Below are 22,997 nucleotides of genomic sequence, written 5' to 3' on the forward strand. Positions count from 1 at the left end.
TGTGCTATGTTCATATGCTTCCTGTAACAGCATCAGTGACAAAAATGTTGTCTGATGCTATTCCCTATATTAACTTGTACCATACGTTCCGGGGTTTTTTCAGGTGAACAATTGAAGTCTTGCATTTGCTTCAGTTTATGACGGTACCCCCGGTGGGGCAGGATACGCTCACCGTGTCGCGACCACCTGGTATCATCACCTATTGATGGTGATTCATGGACGCTTGCTCTTTATATGGTTGGAATTGTGCAATTTTGGCCGACATTTCTTAAGAAAACGAAGTGTTTGTTTGTTCTTCAGCGCATATATTTCTAATATATAATGGTGGTCTGTAAATAATATAATATGGATAAGAGAATCCAGAGCATCGATCCACGCAGTTTGGGTACATGCAATCATCCAAGTCACAGAGTCTGACTGCCCGATCAATTAGGCGATTTATATGACAATCACGGGATGTGAGGGACCGATATTCCTACCCGGAATGAGAAGAATGTAATCCACGTGTCAAACAGAAGAACTTTTTTTGACATAATAATGATATATTTTAGTGCTGCCTCGTGGGGACACGGGGTAGAATGTGTCCCCAGTACCTTACTGCTTGTCGTAAAAGGCGGCAAACTGGTTGCCCAAGTTTTCCTCCTAAAAATCACAGTTGGCGCTCCCAGGCCGACATCGTTTTGTACACTATTTTCAAGTGTCTCTGCCAACACATAGTTTGGACGTCAGGCCTCCGAACAGTGACAATATTCATTAACGTTGTCCTGTTTTTCCATTTCAAACATATGACGCGTATGTACCTTCGCTGACGAACTGGAAGAGGACATAAATGTTCAACAGTAAGACGTTTCAAACTGCCCCAGCCATCACTCAACCCAGGTGACACGGCACAAATGACAGAAATGTCGGCGTTCGTATAAGTGGGAAAGATTTCATATTCACTTTTTTCCTTGTAAATAAGAGGGAGGAAGGGTTTTTTGGGCTTGAGATCAGCGTTTGTTTCAATGTAAATGACCATTGGCCTGTGCCTGACAGATCGATTCAAGGATTAATATCTTGGCGAATCTATGATTTGAATTCACAATCAGCGGATCATGGCACGGCGAAGGGATGCAACTTTGAGAGCGGATTATTGCGCTTTATACCACAAGGCTTCATGGAGAAATGTAGTTATATAATTTTATGAGAATATTAGTTTTGTTTGTTAGTTTATTTGTTTGTTTCACGCAATATTCCAGCAATGTGAGGGCAGTCTGTAAATAATCGAGTCTGGACAAGACTATACAGTGACATCATGAACATCGATCTGCGCATTTGGGATATGATGACATGCATCAACCAAGTCACCGAGCTTGACCACCCGATCCAGTTATGTTAGCCACCTCTTACGACCAGCATGGATTGTTAAAGACCAATTGAAAACCGGATCTTTAATGGTGAAAATATTGTGATCAAAACAATGAATCTCATAATAAATAATATATCTGTCCAACCTATAGCATATTTCACAAAATACTGAAAAAACAAGATATTTATATCCTTTGGCCTCATGGAAAGCTCGTAAACATTAACGTACGTAGAGGTGTTGGTGCTCAAAACACAAGATCATAATCTACGATTCATACATATTCAATAAGCACATCGTATTGATCACGAGGCATTTAAAAAAAGACAAAACTATTCAAAATTAACACATTTTATTGTAAAACGATTGATAGACAATATTCAAGACTATACTGAAGTTATTTTACAACTCAGAAAACAGGATATGTATATCCTTTGGCCTCAGGTGTTGGTGCTCAAAACACAAGATCAGGATCTGATCAAATCTACGATTCGAACATATTCAGTAAGAACATACACAGCCTTTTGGTCACGAGGAGTTTAAAAAAAGAAAAAAACTATTCAAAATTAACACATTTTATTGCCAAACGACTTATGGACAATATTCAAGACAATACTAAAAAAAATTATGGCAATGATGCATAACGTGGGAACAACTTTATGTGGATACTACAATGCTGCTCTTATCTACATGGAATTCAAGTAAAGCATGGATTTACTACAGTTACAATGTTAAGGTCTGTTAAAGAAGGCGCCTCTCTTCCTACAGGTTCTCATACACGCCCTCTTGTTCCGGAAGTTGTTTCCGTTTCCTCCGCAGCCGCCATAGTGGAACTCCTCGCACCTTCTGGTGGCTTTGTTGTAGTAGAAACGGTGCACCAGCTCTGAACATGTCCCTGCGTCCTTGCTCAGCTCACAAACTACACGTGGATAAATAGAGGAAATTTCTTGTGTCGATTGAAATATCATGTTTCTCTCATCGAGTGATGTGGGAAAGGAGATACTCTCCTTTCCCCCGTTACAAGATGAGAGAAACATAATATTTGACGAGACCATAGAATAGCCTATATGTTATATACTTATTGTGTAGTTGTCTACCGGATTGTTTTTGTCATTGCAAATGTAAGACCCTGAAACGTGCAAATCTACCCCATCTAACACGCAGCGACGTTTCACCACGCCTTGTAATTGTGACTTCAAAAGTAATTCCGAGTTTGCATTATTTATCGTACATTTGGATATGATAAAATACAAAATCAACTTCAACTAAAAATGTTATTGAAACCTACGAGAAAGTTGTTGGAACCGAAGGAATACACGCAAGCCGAGTGTTATCAAGTGTTATGTTCACTGCAATACTACAAATATCATTTTTCTCAAATTTAGAAAACTCTTCCACACTAGAGTATACAATGAAACCAGACACGTGGTCATTCAAACACTTGTTATTGCAATACCTTTAATTTGTGAAGAGTGATTGGATGAGCATGATTGTACGCCGCTTTCGGCAATATCCCAACAATTGCACTGCGCATAACAGCAGAAGAATTTCAAACATTTCTTTCATGCAGAGAACTCAACCAAGGTGATTGAAATGTTTGTTTGTTGTTTAACGCCGCACTCAGCAATATTACAGCTATATAACGGCGATCTTAAAGTAATCGCGACCAGACAATCAAGTAATTGACATCATGAGCATGGATCAACGCAATTGGGATGCGATGACATGCATCAACAAAGTCAACGAGCCTGCCCAACCGAACCCGTTGGTCGCATGAGTTACTGAAGACCAATTCTAACTCGGATCGTCAAAGGGAATGGAATGACAAGCACGTACAAACAATGACAATACCAGCATGTAACAAACCCTACAAATCCTGCAAAATATATGTAACACAACAACGGTACGTTATGCCTTATGGTTAGGAAATTGTGCTTCGTACAGTTTTGAGATCAGATAAATGAAGTTTGAAAATTTAATCAATCTATCAATCCGGATAAAACCGGTCCAAGCTCTGGAATCATAGGTATAGAAAAAATATTCTTTTTAGAAATAAAGGCGAGGTGTCCTGGCACATGATCAGGTTTTTTGCGGTGTTCAATGAGTTAGGGCAGGAGATGCTCACCCTCTTCGCCAACACCTGGTGTCATCACTGATTTCCAGTGGTCCATTCATATATATTTTCACAGCTATTTTGCCCTTTACGCCAAATGGAACCTGTTTCGCAGGATAATCTAGAGTGGATATTCTCTTGCATTGGCAATATTTATATTTCATTTAAATGGTTTTTAACGTCTCTATTGCATGGCAGGACCCCGTGTTGCATTAAGATTTTAATAAGACGACAGTAACAGTGTAGATTTGTAAAAGTATGTGATGAGTAATACTATCGTTACACTACGATCATTTGGAGACACTGTGCGACTTACCTGCCTGATCTCTAACACAGCGGGGGAATCGGCCAAACAACACCTTACACACCTTGTCATCTGTACATTTCAATTGCTGAAACACATTATGGGTTACACATTAAACGATAGGAAACCATTGCCTGAACGGACTCTGTGGTTCTAATTGATAACTGTCCCCGTCAAAATATAAGAAACCCTCAATAGGAGTCACGTTAGGTGAGGTGGTGAATAATTGACTTGCATATGCACGTGTTTGTGACGGGTGCCCTCTTTATGTAGCGAACACATGGTATGTTGATTCATAAACACATCAGTATACTGTAGTCGGAATCGCAGAGCAGCAGATATTTTGCATGGTTATGAAAAGGGTTTTGATGCTTTTAATAATTCCAAAACAATTTCGTTCGTTGACCTGGATTCTGAAATTTCAGACATTTCAGTCGAAACAAAAGCCAACCCACAGAAGAACAAATATGCCCGCTCTATAGTACTTCCTTCTGATTAGATGCCATTGAAGTAGTGCCCACAAAGTACAGCCTCTTTTATTAGTCTCCATTCGGAACTGCCGTTTAAATTTTCGAAATACAGAATACCGATAAGTTGTTCTGGATGCTTCGCTGGAAACGAGAATTCAAAATTTACCAAGTCAGCTGGCTGATTAGAACGTTCACCTGGCGTGACCTCCTGCAGATGGGTTGTCATATTAAAACTATTGCACTTAGCGTCGTGTTGTATGACGCAACTGGGCATCGAACCATCGATTTCCGCTTATGGAACCAAAAAAGACTTGGCATTAGTGTTACGTGCGGTATGAACGGCAGGGGTTCCCGCTAATACCACAAATAACAATAACAATTAACAATCATAACATTAGATCGACCTCATTCAGTACAATACTTCATTCCAACAAAACAAACCCAGAGGACATCGTCAGTATTTGTGTCCCACCTTGCAAATGATTAAAAATGAAGTAAATAGAACGGCATTCAGAGTAAGTGTGTCACCTTGATTCTAAATTACATTTCAATTTGCAAAAGAGAGAAGCTACCATTCTACTCACAGCACAGGTATATTCTGGTCGACGTGGACACGTACAGTCAGACGGGGCGTTGCCAAACCGACACCCCATCAGGCATCGGAAGGGTCGGAATACACGGTCAAAACCACGAAATGGGCGGGGAACTGCCAAAAGCCAATGGTTCTGAAGTCATTACTTATATACAGAAAGAACACATCACTACAAATGATCAAGTCGAATGTTCGAAAACAATTAATACCTCCTGGCACAATATAAAAAAGCAAATCAGTCGATTTCATCCGTAGTACAGGCCAACAAACAATATTACCAGACATATTACATATTTTTAATTGTATAGGAGAAACAACGTTTGTAGGAGCTACTTCGCCGATGAAGGAGCAAGAAGTAGCTCTGAAACGTCGTACAAAGAAGAAAGGAAGTTGCTATCAATAAAAATGTGTCATATATTCATGTTCTTCCAACTTCTAAATGCCTATAAAAGTCTACATTTACTGTTATCTACCTTGCCAGTCCATGATCGGAATTGGGGTGGGCGTGTCCACAGAAGATGGCATTGTCGTCATTGATGCATCGTCGGCAGACACCAGAGCAACGCTGACACACGTAAGAATGGTAAACGGTACTGCACCGTGTGATGTCATAGTGAATCTGAAAACAATTAAACATTAGCAGATTAAATAGTCTTAAAATGTGTTGGATCGTTATGGGCCAATTGTGTTGAGGTGGGGTGAAATGGGGGTTTAATGTCGCGTTCAAAATTATTGCACTTATTGTGAGGTGCATGCACGCGAGTGTGTGACTGCTTGTACTAGTCCGGAATAAATGCCGATTTTATAGTTCTAGCCCACTGAGATACCATGCCGCAGGTTTAACATGATTACCCCACTCAGACAGGTTACTGACTCCGAGCTGGCCAGTCCTTGTTTTAGCCCCTTAATGCCGAGCGCCAGGCAGGGTAATAACAAGTGCCATCTTTCAACGGCTTTTGGTACATATGTATGTACCTGTAAGAACAACAAAAGTAATAAGATAACGAAGGTGGAAACTTAACAAGGGACGGCAATAGTTAATTGACGCTAACAGGTGATTAGTAATCGATAAGTGGTATCCAACACTTTACAGTTCTCTGCTTCATAGCATTTATTCACCCCATGAAGGAGTAAGTATAAACTCACAAACGTTTTGTTCCTCATAATAAAGAGGTTGGCATCAATTAATTCTCTTCCTTATAAAAAGTAAGGAATAATGTTTGTTCCTTGTATGTATTAATCATAACTCGTGCGACATTGACTTTAGAAGTAATAAATGCACAAAGAATGACAATTGTTATACTTACATCAGAACAGTGGTGTAAACGAATATTATATTCTTGTGTGGTGACGTTTCCTGATGACTCTTATTATATAGACACACGTGTAACGTCATTCCTGACCTAGTTCTCATTTATCATACACAATATGTCATATTTTATCTCTTTCACGCCATGCAGAACCTGCTTGTGACGTCAAAAAAGACAGGATAAACAAACCGCGGTATAATTGCCCCTGATCGTGTATTGTTTATTCCGGCTGCATCACGCTCAAGATGCATATTTTATGCATGTGAAATATTATGACCATCGCCAGGAGCATGTCGTGGTTTGCTGGTTGATCAACAAGTGGTTTGAATGTCATGTATTGCGCAGTATACATCATTTTATGGAAACAGAAACACCTGTATCGTGATACGTAAATATGATCTTTTTGTGTTTGTGAATCTCGCCATAAACAAGAGATCCGTGTTTTATACTGTTGGAGAATATATGCAACGTTACTATATCATTATTCTTGTATATGACTTGTAAGAACAGAGGCACATACATTTGGTATTTAAAGCTAGGTGGGGAGAAATAAGGTTACACGTCGCGTTCAGTATCGTTGCAATTTCATCGCGACATGTGGATGAGTGTGGGTGTGTGAGTGTGTGAGTGAGTGTGTGTGTGAGTGAGTGTGTGTGTGAGTGAGTGTGTGTGTGGGTGGGGGTGGGGGGGTGGGGGGGTGGGGGGTGGGGGGGGGTGTGAGTGTGAGTGTGTGGGATACCATGCCGTAGTTGAACATAAATACACAGCATACTCGGACTTGGAGTCGAGCAGTCCTTGTTTTAGCCCCTTAATGCAGAGCGAAAGGCAGGGTAACAACAAGTACCTTCGTTTAACGTATTTCGGTATTACGCGGTCGGGGATCGAATCCTTGACCTTCCGCTCTCCGGGCAGACGCTCCACTAGACCACGGAGGCGGTCTTTATAATGCCAAGCTAACACACACCATGTGTATGGTTTTAGTATATGACAGTTAATAAGTAACATAATGATAAAAATAATAATTAACATAAACCACGGTAGTTATAATAAGAGGACACGAGTGACCATGCAGTCAAAAACGACGCAATTCGCTGTGAAGGGTTGAGCCAAGGGGCTCTACTGGCTTTATGTTCCTCGAGGGATGATACGTATGTTTTCCTGTATGTCGAGTACTATTTCAGCAGCAACTGCCTTTGGTGTCTTTTGACATGCAATCAAGCGTGCTCTTTCTATGAATACAGCGTCAAGTGGCTCTTGTTCAAAAGTTGTTTGATCAGGATTACAACATTCAATGCCTCAGTACGGCCTTCATCACGTTTTACGACCAACATGTGGAGGAAATTTCCAAATATGATGCATGCCTGGCTATTGTGATGTTTGGTGCAATTCTATATTTTGGCGTGCACCATTACCGTGTGTGTTTTAGGTTAACACTTGACATGCCTTTGCGTGTGTTAGTGACGGGTGTTCCCGGTGGGGCAGCATACGTTCACCTTCACGTATAATCACTATTTGATAGATTCATAAGCACATGTTAATGATATATTTGTACACGGCACTGCGATCTCTTTAGGCGGCAATGCTTGACGTAAAAGGCGACTAACGGGATCGGGTGGTCAGGCTCGCTGACTTGGTTGATATATGTCATCGATTCCAATTGCGTAGATCGATGCTCATGATGTCAATCACTTGATTGTCTGGCCCAGACTCGATTATTTTACAGACCGCCGTCATATAGCTGGAATATTGCTGAGTGCGGCGTTAAACAACAAACAAACAAATATGATTAAGAAAGGGTTGTGAGAAACATGATCATAAACTGCCCTTTTAAGGCGCTTCAACAGACCCGCTCCTACCGTCACTTCACTTATCTAGTTGCGCTTATAAGTGTAAAGATTGATGTAACAAAACAATATCACTATCAACTTTTGCCCTGGATCTCTATATAAAGCTCCATAAAACTCCGTACCAGGAGAGATGGATTGTAGGGTCTAGCAAATGTACCAACAAATTCTTGTCGCAAAAGATTAACCCTAACTCTAAGAACAATCAAAGAAGGTATTTTTGTTCCTGGAATCCTGGCAACGCACAAAGATGAGTATATTATAATGACAATGGAAACGGGAAAGCTTTGGTTATGGCAATAACAAATGTGACGACCATGTCATAGCGCTCACATTTATCGGATCGGCATTGTTGGCCACGATGTTAATAACAGAGAACACGGAAATGACAAGTGAGTGAGTGAGTAAGTATAGTTAAACGCCGCTTTGAACAGACTTCCAGTTGTACTACGACGTATCAGCTTATTGTGGGAGGAAAGCCACGAGGTGATGCAGGTCTCAGACGTTTACCACTTCGGTGAGAGCCACGAGCACGGGTATGGTGATGAAAAACCTAGAAACATAATCTGGACGAACCGGGATTCGAACCCACAGTCATAGGTTTCTGGTGTGTCCAAGGGACGCAAAATGTACTTATTTGTATCCTACTACACATCAACATGAATGTACAAATCCATTTCTAAATGAGAGTATAATCTGTTGCTATCATGCGCTTTACGGTATGAAATATGTATGCCTCTTTACGAAATAAATTGATTGACCTGATAGCAACTGGCCAGTCCTTTGAAAGTTATCATGTATGACAACATTTGATACTGGGAACCTTAAATCTACAAAAGTGGAGAGTGAGTAAGCTGGGCTTAATGCAGTTACATCACGCCCTGTCAGCTTCCGTGTAATGTTGGGGAAAGCCCTGTTGTGGCTTATTCTTCCATGAATCCCCAACAATTGAAAGAATTCTCAAATGTCCAAGGTGGACATGCCTGATTTCTATTACAGATAGACGTGTATTTAATGTATCAGGTTGTGTTTGAATTGCGTAAGTGAGTGAATGGATTTAACGCCGCTTTGAACAGTATGCCGTTTATATAACGGTATAAGTGATACAGGCCTCAGACGATTTAAATTACCACTTTCATGAAACCCATCAGTATGGGTATGGTACTGACAAACCTTAGAAGACCTGGCCAAATGATGTCAATAGTATTGATTTAGACGTGCGGTTATAATACCACTGGACATTTAAAGCTGATAACTGACCAGTATGACGTCCAACCAAGGCATTTACTTTACTATTGGTGTTTGATAGGACACCGTGTGGCGTGTGGCAGCTCATTGCAATGCGAGTGTTACGGTTTTAAGCTTTCAATTTCGTCGAGAGACCCGATCTAAATAATATACTCCACAAACAATTGTTTGTGATCTTCCACCTTAACCCATGCTAGAAAATATCTCAGAATCCACGAACGTTCAACTATCCTTGTCCTTTTTATTTTGTTTGTTTGTTGTTTAACGCCGATCTCAGCTATCCTTATCTGACAAAATGATGAAGATATCACCATAATAATTTCTCCGAATATCAGTTAATGGCCGGACCTATCGTCAAACATCTATTAAGCGTCAGAGCTCTCGATAATTAACAACAAAATCATTGTCAACAAAGATTGAAAGATAGGGAAAAGTATTTATTCAAGATTGCAGGACATTAATTCATGATTACGCTCGCTGGGAAACTGCTTCACCTGAAAGTAAAAGCATACATTTAGTACGTTATCCGGCTGTACATCATCAGTACGGATCTGAGGATCACACTGGATGTGTGGTGGTATAATGGTTGGATTTCTCACCACAATATATAACTGATATTTTCGTCATGGTACACTGTTAAGCCTTCATTCTATCGACCCCGGTTATACAGACTCGATTACTCACAAGCCACGGTGATAGGGCTGCATATTTGCTGATTACATGATTTAATGAACCATTTAATGGGGGGATGGGGAGTGGAGAATTAACCCAGAATATGTTTGAAAAATAGAATTATGCTTCAGACTGTTGACAAAAAATACATTGTTGCAAGAAAAGTTCTTTAGGCTCGATTTTCATAGAGGACTGGTCAGTTCGTTATGTTTGAAACATCCCCAACAGGTATAGGAGTTGAGATAATGGATAATGGATACTGATTGCAAAATGGTACATGCTCTGACCACTTTGTACCATCACATGTACCAGTACAATTTAGCCTTTCGAACCGACATGACAAGAAGCAATGTTGCCCATATACCCTCTGGCGTGAATTGTGCATGTGTTCAATGCATCCATGCTTATTTAAATAATTATAAATTGCTGCTTTGCCGGCATGTCATTTCAAAGGTAGGAAATATAAATTCAAGTTTATGGAAAAGTTTCGTCGAACAAAAACAGTTAACTCAAAGGGTATGTCACATTCATATAACTTACATTTAGACAGATGCGCTGGAAGAGCATCTGTTCGACCTCAGTTAACGCTGCCGTTACCCGCCGCCATTGCCATTGCCGTTACCGTTGCCGTTGTCATTGCCGTTACCGTTGTCTTTGCCATTGCCGTTACCGTTGCCGTTATCATTGCCGTTACCGTTGCCATTGCCATTACCGTTGTCTTTACCGTTGCCATTGCCGTTACCGTTGTCGTCATATTTGTCATCATTGTTCCCTTCGTCACATTCTCTATAGCCGTTCTCACCGTTGCCATTGCCATTGCCGTTCTCACCGTTGCCATTGCCATTGCCGTTCTCACCGTTGCCATTGCCATTGCCGTTCTCACCGTTGCCATTGCCGTTGCCGTTCTCACCTTTGCGTCTGCACCTCCTTTTACGAGGAGCGCTTAGGGCGACAGCGCAAACACATGCCAAGACAAGGAGAAATACGGCGAACTTCATGTCTGCTGTTCAAATACCTGTGAAGTAGGAAAGACTCTTCAATGTCATTCATGTGCTGATCAAATCTTGTTAAGACTTGCCATCAAACCCTCACTACCTCTCATTGCCATGATTTAATTGACAAACAAGTGACAAACAACATGAATGACTTATATTTAAGACATCGTTTACATTTAATCACGTATTATTAGATTCCTTCATCCTGCATGGTAGTTTATGGCAGTAAGTGAGTATGGTTTTTCGCCGCTTTTAGAAATATTCCAGCAATATCAAGGCGGGGGACACCAGAAATAGGCTTCACATATTGTACCCAAGTGGGGAATCGAACCCAGGCCTTCGGCGTGACGAGCGTACGCTTTAACCACAAGACAACCCCACCGCCCCTTATAACAGTGAACACAGACACCACTATTTGAAGTATCCCCGTACTCGCATCTCTAAGACACGAGTTCCAAAACACGGACCTGACAAATTCATAGGTATCGACAATCTGGAATCATTGCATGGACTTCTTTTTTCTTGCTATGCGACATTTCGTTACTTTGCATTGGAAGACTAATTAAAGAAATTGAAATCCATTATGATATAAGTCAGCCTCAGTGAGGTGTCGCGTTCAAGCTTATTGCACTTATAAAGCAATGTGCATGCACGTGTGCGTGTGTCGAAGGGTGTGGTGTGCTTGTGATAATCCGGACTAATGCTGGTGTTATAGTTCTAGCCTACTCAGATACCATGCTGCATTTTCAGATTGACTACCCAACTCAGTCACAGTATACTGACTCCGAGTTGACCACTATCATTTTGTCCCCTGAATGACGAGGGCCAGGCAGGTTAACTACAACTACCATCTTTCTTGGGTAAGACCCGCTCAAGGGATCGAACTACCGACCTTCCGATCTCCCACCGGACCCCCTATCCACTAGACCACGGAGGATGCCTCCTATCAATGCAGACAAGATTGGCTTATGGATAATTCGCAATTCGCTGTACTGAGCGAAGTCCCTTGGGCACAACAGAAACCTATGATTGTGGTTTTGAATACCAGTTCGCCCCGATTATGTTTCTAGGTTTGTCAGCACCATACCCGTGCTCTTCGGTTTCACCAAAGTGCTAAACATCTGAGACCCGCATCACTTTCCTCCAACACTAAGACACGCGTTAAACCTAACTCACTCATTCACTCTCTAATCATCGCCTACTAACAGTGAGGGCAGCACGTGTTCGGCTGAGCATGTCCTGTTCAACTGATAACACTGTCAGTGCGTATGGTTAGCGTAAAAAAATGACTTACCAATGCTTTACTAAGATTTGTTAATGCTCTACTAAGATTTACTAATGGTTTACGAAGATATACTAATGGTTGAACATGTTAAAACTGTACTTACAATTTCACTACAGATCAGATCGGACACAGTTGCGGGAGAAGTGCGGGATGCAAGGATATCGAAATGATCCCCCTTTATACCTTTTGTTGGTTTTCCACGTGACTGATTATGGCGATATTTTTTTTACAAAGTTGACATATTTCGTGGATGAGGACGTCTTTATGTTGTGCAACAGCGACATTTAAGGGTCTGTACCGAAACGTGACTATTACAGCAAAATAAAGAAGTAGTTTTCTATAAATGATTTTAACCTTGTCAGTCCGTCATCTACTAAAATAGGCCCTTGATCATTTCTGACAACCGGCAAGAAAATAATGCTTATTTTATATTTGGAAGGTTTCATCCTGTTGTATACATGCAGTGCCGAAATGTAGACACTCACCACATTGCATGCAGGGCCGGAATGTAGACACTCACCACATTGCATGCAGAGCCGAAATGTCGACACTCACCACACTGCATGCAGTGCCGAAATGTAGACACTCACCACATTGCATGCAGAGCAGAAATGTCGACACTCACCACATTGCATGCAGAGCCGAAATGTAGACACTCGCCACATTGCATGCAGTGCCGTAATGTAGACACTCACCATATTGTATGCAGTGCCTAAATGTAGACACTCACCACATTGTCTTTAATAAAGTATGGTCCTCATCTAAATGAATGGTTGTCATCATATATATATTTTGGTGCATGTTTTGCAAATAATTTATCTTGGTCAAAACTGTTATAGTGTAACATCCCATCTGTTTTCCATCTTGAAATAACTTGAGGATATAAACCTCTTCCTTATACACTATTGTCTAAAACAAATGGGGTATGGATGATATTAAAGAAAAAGAAGCTGAACACATACTTGATGTAGAAGATCCCTGGCAATCAAATTCTCACGCCGAATCATGTCGCACTTGGAGAATGTGGTAGATATCTATATTATATATTAGCGCTTAAACGTTGTATTAAATATTGGCGTGAAGTAATAACAAATTCAGATTCACAGTATCCATAAAAGTTATGAAAAGATATATCAGGCATAATGGAAAAAAACAACTGATAAAGTCAAAGATAAAGTCTCATCTTTAAAAATATGGATTTGGATATTTGAGAAAACCAGAGACTCGAGTCAAGAACATTTAAGAAATATATCAGAATTAATTTATAGATTAAATACTACCCATCAACAGGAAGATCCGGGATAGAATCGGTCTTCAGCAACCCATGCTTGCCTTGAAAGGCGATTATGCTTGTCTTAAGAGGCGACTAACCGCCATCTAGCTGGAATATTACTGAGAGCCGCGTTAAACAACAAACAAACAAACAAACATCAACAGGACTGGCATGCTCAATTGTGTGGTATTACTAATATGTTTCATTATTCATCGTTCAAGAATCAATTTTCTGTTGAGCCTTATATAAATGCAGTAAGAATAAGTAAAATCAGGTATGCTATTACACAGTTCCGCTGTAGCTCACATCAGTTATTATTTTGAGACAGGTAGATATGTACATGTACCTAGACAGCAAAGACTGTGCAAGGTATGAAATCAAGGCTATGTAGAGACGGAGTACCCTGTTTTGCTCATCTGTAATGTCTAACATGATCTCAGCCAATGAGTTCCAGAAATATTATGTGTGTAGCAGGGCGTGGAGTCATCCCACTGATGACATCCTTACCTTGTCAGCTTGCTGACGGGGTTAATCTCTTTGGTCATGTGGAAGAGGCGTCCGACTTCTGATTAGAAGGTCCGTGTTTCGAATCCAATCACGGGACTCGGAAATTTTATGGCAGCTACATTGGCGCCAAACGTGGGACTGAGCCCTTTCATTTTAAATTTGAGCAAAATAAGTTTCATTACCCTACTATTCGGCCCGGGACGTGCCTTCTGTTGACGGGGAAGTAAATTTAGCGGCCATAAAATTTCCGATTTCTGTTTAGAAGTCGGACGCCTTGTCCACATGACCAAAGAGGTTAACCCCGTCAGCAAGCTGACAAGGTAAGGATGTCATCTGTGGGATGACTCCACGCCCTGCTACATGTCCATCCTGGAAACATTTCACATTATCATGTCTACTTCAAATGAAACAATTTCAAGACATTTTACTACCTTTATTTACCACGGAAAGAATGTTTTAAAACTATTATTATGATTCAAAAGTCTAGACAGTGTCATGATGTATGATCGGACTGAGCTGTGTACTGTACTATACAATGTACCATGGGTCGATGGCCTCCTTCTGTACTGAATAAAGAATAAGTGAACTTTAAATCTTGCATTTGCTTCAGTTTGTGACGGTGCCACAGGTGGGGCAGGATACGCTCACCTTTTCGCGAACACCTGGTATCATCACCTATTGATGGTGATTCATCGACGCTTTCACATGATATGGTTGGAATTGTGCAATTTTGGTGGACATTTCTTATGAACACTAAAATGTTTGTTTGTTCTTCAGCGCAATATTTCTGGTATATAATGGTGGTCTGTAAATAATATAATACGGATCAGAGAATCCAGAGCATCGATCCACGCAGTTTGGATACAATGACATGCAATCATCCAAGTCACTGAGTCTGACTGCCCGATCAATTAGGCGATTTATATGACAATCACAGATTGTGAGGGACCTATATTCCTACCCGGAATGAGAAGAATATAATCCATGTGTCAAACCGTATGAAGCAAAGTGAAGAATATATTTAACATAATAATGATATCTTTCGGTGCTGCCTCGTGGGGACCCGTGGTAGAATGTGTCCCCAGCACCCTACTGCTTGTCGTAAAAGGCGACAAATTTGGGCAACCCGTTTGCCGTGGGTTGCGCCCCTCTATCGGTGGAAGAAGGTAGTCTGGCACTGGTTCCAAGAGGACGGTTCCTTTGCCCAACACACCACTTTGACCCTAACTCCACCTGGACGGGTGTTAGTTTTGGCCCGGTTCTATCAATCGGCTGGTTGTGCCATGCCCTGAGCATGTTAAATTTCAATTTTGAATAAATGCTGATATTCATCATAGTAATTATGGGAAAACATCACATGTTTGAATATTTTATAAATCTGCCTAGAGTCCTATGCCAGAAGGCGGTTCTCATTGGCCAATCTGGCTATAAATCAACCTCCAGGTTATATTTGACTGCACATTACTGTCAAGACAGAACCAGTCTGACTCTAAATTCTGTTTGTCAAGTTTGCTTGAGTCAGACATCCCTGTATTACTCACCAGCCATCACTCAACCCTGGCGACACAGCACAAGTGTCAGAGCTTGAAAGACAGAAATGTCGGCATTCATATTCACTTATTTCCTTGTAGACAAGAGGGGTAAGGGGATTTTAGCTTGGAATCAGCGTTTGTTTCAATGTCAATATCCATGGGTCTGTGCCTAAAAGATCGATACAAGAATTTTTGCCTTGGCGAATCTGTGATTCGAATTCACAATCAGCGGATCATAGCACGGCGAAGGGATGCAACTCTCGACAGCTGATTATTGGCTTTATACAACAAGGCTTCGCCGAGAAAAAATGTTATATACTTTTATGAAAATATTATTTTTGTTTGTTTTTGGTTTGTTTTATGTTTAACGCAATATTCCAGCTATGTGAGGGCAGTCTGTAACTAATCGAGTCTGGACAAGACAATACAGTGATTGACATCATGAACATCGATCTGCGCAATTGGGATATGATGACATGCATCAACAAAGTCACTGATCCTCACCACCCGATCCAGCATGGGTTTGTACAACTTGTTCAAGTCTCATTCTAGCTGAAATATTGCCGACTTGACGTGAAAATTTAACTCACTCTTTCAGGGCTTACTTTCAGTATTATGCATTGAAGTGAGCAAATATGCGTCCTCCTTGTGTCGTATATAAGTAGATGTGTGAACATAGGCGGTAACGTCACCCTTTCTAGTACTCTTTCTAGTATATCTTTAGAGCTGAGTACGGTGCAGCATCGTTCCTCTTGCACGCTTTATTATTACGTTACTCTAGAAGATAGAAATATATTAAAATAAAAACATATAAGGTATTTAGGTTGTTAGGCGTGCCGCTGCCCTGTTCCTTGGGCCACTGGAAGATTTGTGGTTGGAGACGATTGCCGATACATTACCGCCTTCATATACTATGTCACAACATCTTGGGTTGAAAGGAGCTGAGGCATCTAGAACCACTTTGGCAACTCTGATCATCGGACTAACAGCCTTGAAGAGTGGCACCACAAGACCAACCATCTAGCTAGGAAGAGGCACTCCAACATTTGCGAGGTGGCGCAGCTGTCCAGAGAGAGCAGTCCAACACCGAAGTCAGCATCCTTGGCATGGTCGGCAACCCCTCTGAACCTCCTCGTAAGCGACGTTACCGCCAGATCGACGCCCACCCCGGGTCATTGAAGGAGGACCTGGTCAGCAACCATCTGTCTGACAGTGACTATACAGACCATTTGTCGGAACTACTTCATCGTTACTGAACATTGATAGGAATATGTACATTTAAAAATTTTAAACATTTTAACTTAACATGCATAAATACAGTAATGGAACTGATGAGCGGTGCTTCTTCTGTTCTCGTTTTATTTTCCTGGTACCGGGAGCGGTAAATGTTGTGTCAATGAACCGTGTCTGAGCCTCACTGGTCCCGGGAACGCTACGAAGAGTTGTCCTCTTAAAAATCACATTTGGCGCTCCCAGGCCGACACCGTTGTGTACATTATTCTCAATTGTCGGCCAACACATACAGTTTGGACGTCGAGCCTCCAAACAGAGACAACATTCATTAACGTTGTTGTGTTTTTCCATTTCAAACATATCACGCGTATTTACCTTCGCTGACGAACTGGAAGAGGACATAAATGTTCATCAGAAAGACGTTTCAAACTGCCCCAGCCATCACTCAACCCAGGTGACACGGCACAAATGACAGAAATGTCGGCGTTCGTAGAAGTGGGAAAGATTTCATATTCACTTTTTTTTTCCTTGTAAATAAGAGGGAGGAAGGGTTTTTTTTGGCTTGAGATCAGAGTTTGTTTCAATATGGGCCTGGGCGTGACGGATCGATTCAAGGATTAATATCTTGGCGAATCTGTGATTTGAATTCACAATCAGCGGATCATAGCACAGCGAAGGGATGCAACTTTGAGAGCGGATTATTGCACTTTATACCACAAGGCTTCATGGAGAAATAAAGTTATATAATTTTATGAAAATATTAGGTTTGTTTGTTTGTTTGTCTGTTTAATTGTTTGTTTAACGCAATATTCCAGCAATGTGAGGGCAGTCTCTAAATAATCGAATCTGAACAAGACAATACAGTGATTGACATCATGAACATCGATCTGCGCAATTGGGATGTGATGACATGCATCAACCAAGTCACCGAGCCTGACCACCCGATCCGGTTATGTTAGCCACCTCTTACGACCAGCATGGATTGTTGAAGACCAATTGAAAACCGGATCTTCAATGGTAAAAATATTGTGATCAAAACAATGAATCTCATAATAAATAATATATCTGTCCAACCTACAGCATATTTCACACAATACTGAAAAAACAAGATATTTATATCCTTTGGCCTCATGGAAAGCTCGTAAACATTAACGTACGTAGAGGTGTTGGTGCTCAAAACACAAGATCATAATCTACGATTCATACATATTCAATAAGCACAGCGTATTGATCACGAGGCATTTAAAAAAAGACAACACTATTAAAAAATTAACACATTTTATTGTAAAACGATCGATTGACAATATTCAAGACTATACTGAAGTTATTTTACAACTTAGAAAACAGGATATTTATATCCTTTGGCCTCAGGTGTTGGTGCTCAAAACACAAGATCAGGATGTGATCAAATCTACGATTCGAACATATTCAATAAGGACAGCCTTTTGGTCACGAGGAGTTTAAAAAAAGAAAAAAACTATTCAAAATTAACACATTTTATTGCCAAACGACTTATGGACAATATTCAAGACAATACTAAAAAAAATTATGGCAATGATGCATAACGTGGGAACAACTTTATGTGGATACTACAATGCTGCTCTTATCTACATGGAATTCAAGTAAAGCATGGATTCACTACAGTTACAATGTTAAGGTCTGTTAAAGAAGGCGCCTCTCTTCCTACAGGTTCTCATACACGCCCTCTTGTTCCGGAAGTTGTTTCCGTTTCCTCCGCAGCCGCCATAGTGGAACTCCTCGCACCTTCTGGTGGCTTTGTTGTAGTAGAAACGGTGCACCAGCTCTGAACATGTCCCTGCGTCCTTGCTCAGCTCACAAACTACAGGTGGATAAATAGAGGAAATTTCTTGTGTCGATTGAAATATCATGTTTCTCTCATCGAGTGATGTGGGAAAGTAGATACTCTCCTTTCCCCCGTTACAAGATGAGAGAAACATAATATTTGACGAGACAATAGAATAGCCTTATGTTATATACTTGTTGTGTAGTTGTCTACCGGATTGTTTTTGTCATTGCAAATGTAAGACCCTGAAACGTGTCAATTTACCCCATCTAACACGCAGTGACGTTTCACCACCCCTTGTTATTGCGATTTAAAAAGTAATTCCGAGTTTTCACTATTTTTCGTACATTAGGATATGATAAAATACAAAATCAACTTCAACTAAAAATATTCTTGAAACCTACGAGAAAGTTGTTGGAAGCGAAGGAATACACGCAGGCCGAGTGTTATCAAATGTTATGTTCACTGCAATACTACAAATATCATTTTTCTCAAATTTAGAAAACTCTTCCACACTAAAGTATACAATGAAACCAGACATGTGGTCATTCAAACACTTGTTATTGCAATACCTTTAATTTGTGAAGAGTGATTGGATGTGCATGATTGTACGCCGCTTTCGGCAATATCCCAACAATTGCACTGCGCATAACAGCAGAAGAATTTCAAACATTTCTTTCATGCAGAGAACTCAACCGAGGTGATTGAAATGTTTGTTTGTTGTTTAACGCCGCACTCAGCAATATTACAGCTATATAACGGCGATCTTAAAATAATCGCGACCAGACAATCCAGTAATTGACATCATGAGCATGGATCAACGCAATTGGGATGCGATGACATGCATCAACAAAGTCAACGAGCCTGCCCAACCGAACCCGTTGGTCGCATGAGTTACTGAAGACCAATTCTAACTCGGATCGTCAAAGGGAATGGAATGACAAGCACGTACAAACAATGACAATACCAGCATGTAACAAACCCTACAAATCCTGCAAAATATATAAACACAACAACGGTACGTTATGCCTTATAGTTAGGACATTGTGCTTCATACAGTTGTAAGATCAGATAAATGAAGTTTGAAAATTCAATAATATTCTTATCAATCTATCAATCCGGATAAAACCTGTCCAAGCTCTGGAATCATAGGTATAGAAAAAATATTCTTTTTAGAAATAAAGGCGAGGTGTCCAGGCACAGGATCAGGTTTTTTGCGGTGTTCAATGTGTTAGGGCAGGAGATGCTCACCCTCTTCGCCAACACCTGGTGTCATCACTGATTTCCAGTGGTCCAATCATATAATTTTCACAGCTATTTTGCCCTTTACGCCAAATGGAATCTGTTTCGGAGGATAATCTAGAGTGGATATTCTCTTGCATTGGCAATATTTATATTTCATTTAAATGGTTTTTAACGTCTCTATTGCATGACAGGACCCCGTGTTGCATTAGGTTTTAATAAGACGACAGTAACAGTGTAGATTTGTAAAAGTATGTGATGAGTAATACTATCGTTTATCTACGATCATTTGGAGACGCTGTGCGACTTACCTGCCTGTTCTCTAACACAGCGGGGGAATCGGCCAAACAACACCTTACACACCTTGTCATCTGTACATTTCAATTGCTGAAACACATTATGGGTTACACATTAAACGATAGGAAACCATTGCCTGAACGGACTCTGTGGTTCTAACTGATAACTGTCCCCGTCAAAATATGATAAACCCTCAATAGGAGTCACGTTAGGTGAGGTGGTGAATAATTGACTTGCATATGCATGTGTTTGTGACGGGTGCTCCCTTTATGTAGCGAACACATGGTATGTTGATTCATAAACACATCAGTATACTGTAGTTGGAATCGCAGAGCAGCAGAGATTTGGCATGGTTATGAAAAGGGTTTTGATGCTTTTAATAATTCCAAAACAATTTCGTTCGTTGACCTGGATTCTGAAATTTCAGAAATTTCAGCCGAAACAAAAGCCAACCCACAGAAGAACAAATATGCCCGCTCTAAAGTACTTCCTTCTGATTAGATGCCATTGAAGTAGTGCCCACAAAGTAAAGCCTCTTTTATTAGTCTCCATTCGGAATACCTATAAGTTGTTCTGGATGCTTCGCTTGAAACGAGAATTCAAAATTTACCAAGTCAGCTGGCTGATTAGAAAGTTCTGCAGATGGGTTGTCATATTAAAATTATTGCACTAAGCGTCGTGTTGTATGACGCAACTGGGCATCGAACCACCGACTTTCCGCTTATGGAACCAAAAAAGACTTGGCATTAGTGTTACGTGTGGTATGAACGGCAGGGGTTCCCGCTAATACCACAAATAACAATAACAATTAACAATCATAACATTAGATCGACCTCTTTCAGTACAACACTTCATTCAAACAAAACAAACCCAGAGGACAACGTCAGTATTTGTGTTCCACCTTGCAAATGATTAAAAATGAAGTAAATAGAACGGCATTAAGAGTAAGTGTGTCACCTTGATTCTAAAATTACATTTCATTTTGCAAAAGAGAGAAGCTACCATTCTACTCACAGCACAGGTATATTCTGGTCGACGTGGACACGTACAGTCAGACGGGGCGTTGCCAAACCGACACCCCATCAGGCATCGGAAGGGTCGGAATACACGGCCAAAACCTCGAAATGGGCGGGGATCTGCCAAAAGCCAATGGTTCTGAAGTCATTACTTATATACGGAAAGAACACATCACTACAAATGATCCAGGCGAATGTTCGAAAACAATTAGTACCTCCTGGCACAATATAAAAAAGCAAATCAGTCGATTTCATCCGTAGTACAGGCCAATAAACAATATTACCAGACAGATTACATATTTTTAATTGTATAGGAGAAACAACGTTTGTAGGAGCTACTTCGCTGATGAAGGAGCAAGAAGTAGCTCTGAAACGTCGTACAAAGAAAAAAGGAAGTTGCTATCAATAAAAATGTGTCATATATTCATGTTCTTCCAACTTCTTAATGCCTATCAAAGTCTACATTTACTGTTATCAACCTTGCCAGTCCATGATCGGAATTGGGGTGGGCGTGTCCATAGAAGATGGCATTGTCGTCATTGATGCATCGTCACCAGACACCAGAGCAACGCTGACACACGTAAGAATGGTAAACGGTACTGTACCGTGTGATATCATAGTGAATCTGAAAACAATTAAACATTAGTAGATTAAATAGTCTTAAAATGTGTTGGATCGTTATGGGCCAATTGTGTTGAGGTGGGGTGAAATGGGGTTTAATATCGCGTTCAAAATTATTGCACTTATTGTGAGGTGCATGCACGCGTGTGTGTGGCTGCTTGTACTAGTCCGGAATAAATGCCGATTTTATAGTGCTAGCCTACTGAGATACCATGCCGCAGTTTAACATAAATACCCCACTCAGACACAGTATACTGACTCCGAGCTGGCCAGTCCTTGTTTTAGCCCCTTAATGCCGAGTGCCAGGCAGGGTAATAACAAGTGCCATCTTTCAACGGCTTTTGTGCATATGTATGTACCTGTAAGAACAACAAAAGTAATAAGATAACGAAGGTGGAAACTTAACAAGGGACGGCAATAGTTAATTGACGCTAACAGGTGATTAGTAATCGTTAAGTGGTATCCAACCCTTTACAGTTCTCTGCTTCATAGCATTTATTCCCCCGATGAAGGAGTAGGTATAAACTCCCAAACGTTTTGTTCCTCATAATAAAGAGGTTGGCATCAATTAATTCTCTTCCTTATAAAAAGTAAGGAATAATGTTTGTTCCTTGTATGTATTAATCATAACTCGTGCGACATTGACTTTAGAAGTAATAAATGCACAAAGAATGACAATTGTTATACTTACATCAGACCAGTGGTGTTATATAATTAACGAATATTATATTCTTGTGTGGTGACGTTTCCTGATGACTCTTATTATATAGACACACGTGTAACGTCATGCCTGACCTAGTTCTCATTTATCATACACAATATGTCATATTTTATCGCTTTCACGCCATGCAGAACCTGCTTGTGACATAAAAAAAGACAGGTTAACAAAACGCGGTATAATTGCCCCTGATCGTGTATTGTTTATTCCGGCTGCATCACGCTCAAGATGCATATTTTATGCATGTGAAATATTATGACCATCGCCAGGAGCATGTCGTGGTTTGCTGGTAGATCAACAAGTGGTTTGAATGTCATGTATTGCGCAGTATACATAATTTTATGGAAACAGAAACACTTGTATCGTGATACGTAAATATGATCTTTTTGTGTTTGTGAATCTCGCCATAAACAAGAGATCCATGTTTTATACTGTTGGAGAATATATGCAACGTTACTATATCATTATTCTTGTATATGACGTGTAGGAACAGTGGCACATACATTTGGCATTTAAAGCTAGGTGGGGAGAAATAAGGTTACACGTCGCGTTCAGTATCGTTGCAATTTCATCGCG

The 22,997-nt window shown here is 40.5% G+C and overlaps 2 protein-coding genes across 3 annotated transcripts in view; both read right to left on the minus strand.

Annotated features, from left to right (window-relative positions):
* Positions 1 to 1,680: 1,680 nt before the first annotated feature.
* LOC124152470 (papilin-like) overlaps positions 1,681 to 22,997 on the minus strand; it is a 37,196-nt gene continuing 15,879 nt past the window's right edge. Inside the window, exons 8-16 of the mRNA XM_048388591.1 lie at positions 21,562 to 21,707; positions 21,081 to 21,202; positions 20,081 to 20,156; positions 18,386 to 18,563; positions 6,132 to 6,227; positions 5,298 to 5,443; positions 4,817 to 4,938; positions 3,775 to 3,850; positions 1,681 to 2,264 (exon numbers count right to left, since the gene is read on the minus strand). Coding sequence (XP_048244548.1) covers positions 2,077 to 2,264; positions 3,775 to 3,850; positions 4,817 to 4,938; positions 5,298 to 5,443; positions 6,132 to 6,227; positions 18,386 to 18,563; positions 20,081 to 20,156; positions 21,081 to 21,202; positions 21,562 to 21,707 — 1,150 coding nt within the window. The 3' untranslated portion in view covers positions 1,681 to 2,076. The remainder of the gene's footprint in view (positions 2,265 to 3,774; positions 3,851 to 4,816; positions 4,939 to 5,297; positions 5,444 to 6,131; positions 6,228 to 18,385; positions 18,564 to 20,080; positions 20,157 to 21,080; positions 21,203 to 21,561; positions 21,708 to 22,997) is intronic.
* LOC124152469 (aspartate and glycine-rich protein-like) lies at positions 9,643 to 12,435 on the minus strand. Of its 2 annotated transcripts, XR_007219243.1 has the most exons (3): positions 12,282 to 12,435; positions 10,439 to 10,913; positions 9,643 to 9,720 (listed from the first exon to the last, which is right to left on the minus strand). XR_007219243.1 is itself a non-coding variant. In XM_048388592.1 (2 exons), exon 2 carries the CDS (start codon positions 10,894 to 10,896, stop codon positions 10,492 to 10,494), a length of 405 nt encoding a protein of 134 aa, XP_048244549.1. In that variant the 5' UTR covers positions 10,897 to 10,913; positions 12,282 to 12,435; the 3' UTR covers positions 10,433 to 10,491. The 2 variants fall into 2 exon arrangements, 1 of the variants encoding a protein (XP_048244549.1); XM_048388592.1 differs by lacking the exon at positions 9,643 to 9,720 and having other exon boundaries at positions 10,433 to 10,913.

This window comes from Haliotis rufescens, unplaced genomic scaffold (assembly GCF_023055435.1).
Source record: "Haliotis rufescens isolate VD_foot unplaced genomic scaffold, xgHalRufe1.0.p SCAF_74, whole genome shotgun sequence".
NCBI classification, from domain to species: domain Eukaryota; kingdom Metazoa; phylum Mollusca; class Gastropoda; order Lepetellida; family Haliotidae; genus Haliotis; species Haliotis rufescens.

Coding starts and splice junctions, on each gene's coding strand:
- LOC124152469 (XM_048388592.1), bottom strand. CDS start 10,896: ATGAAGTTCGCCGTATTTCTCCTTGTCTTGGCATGTGTTTGCGCTGTC.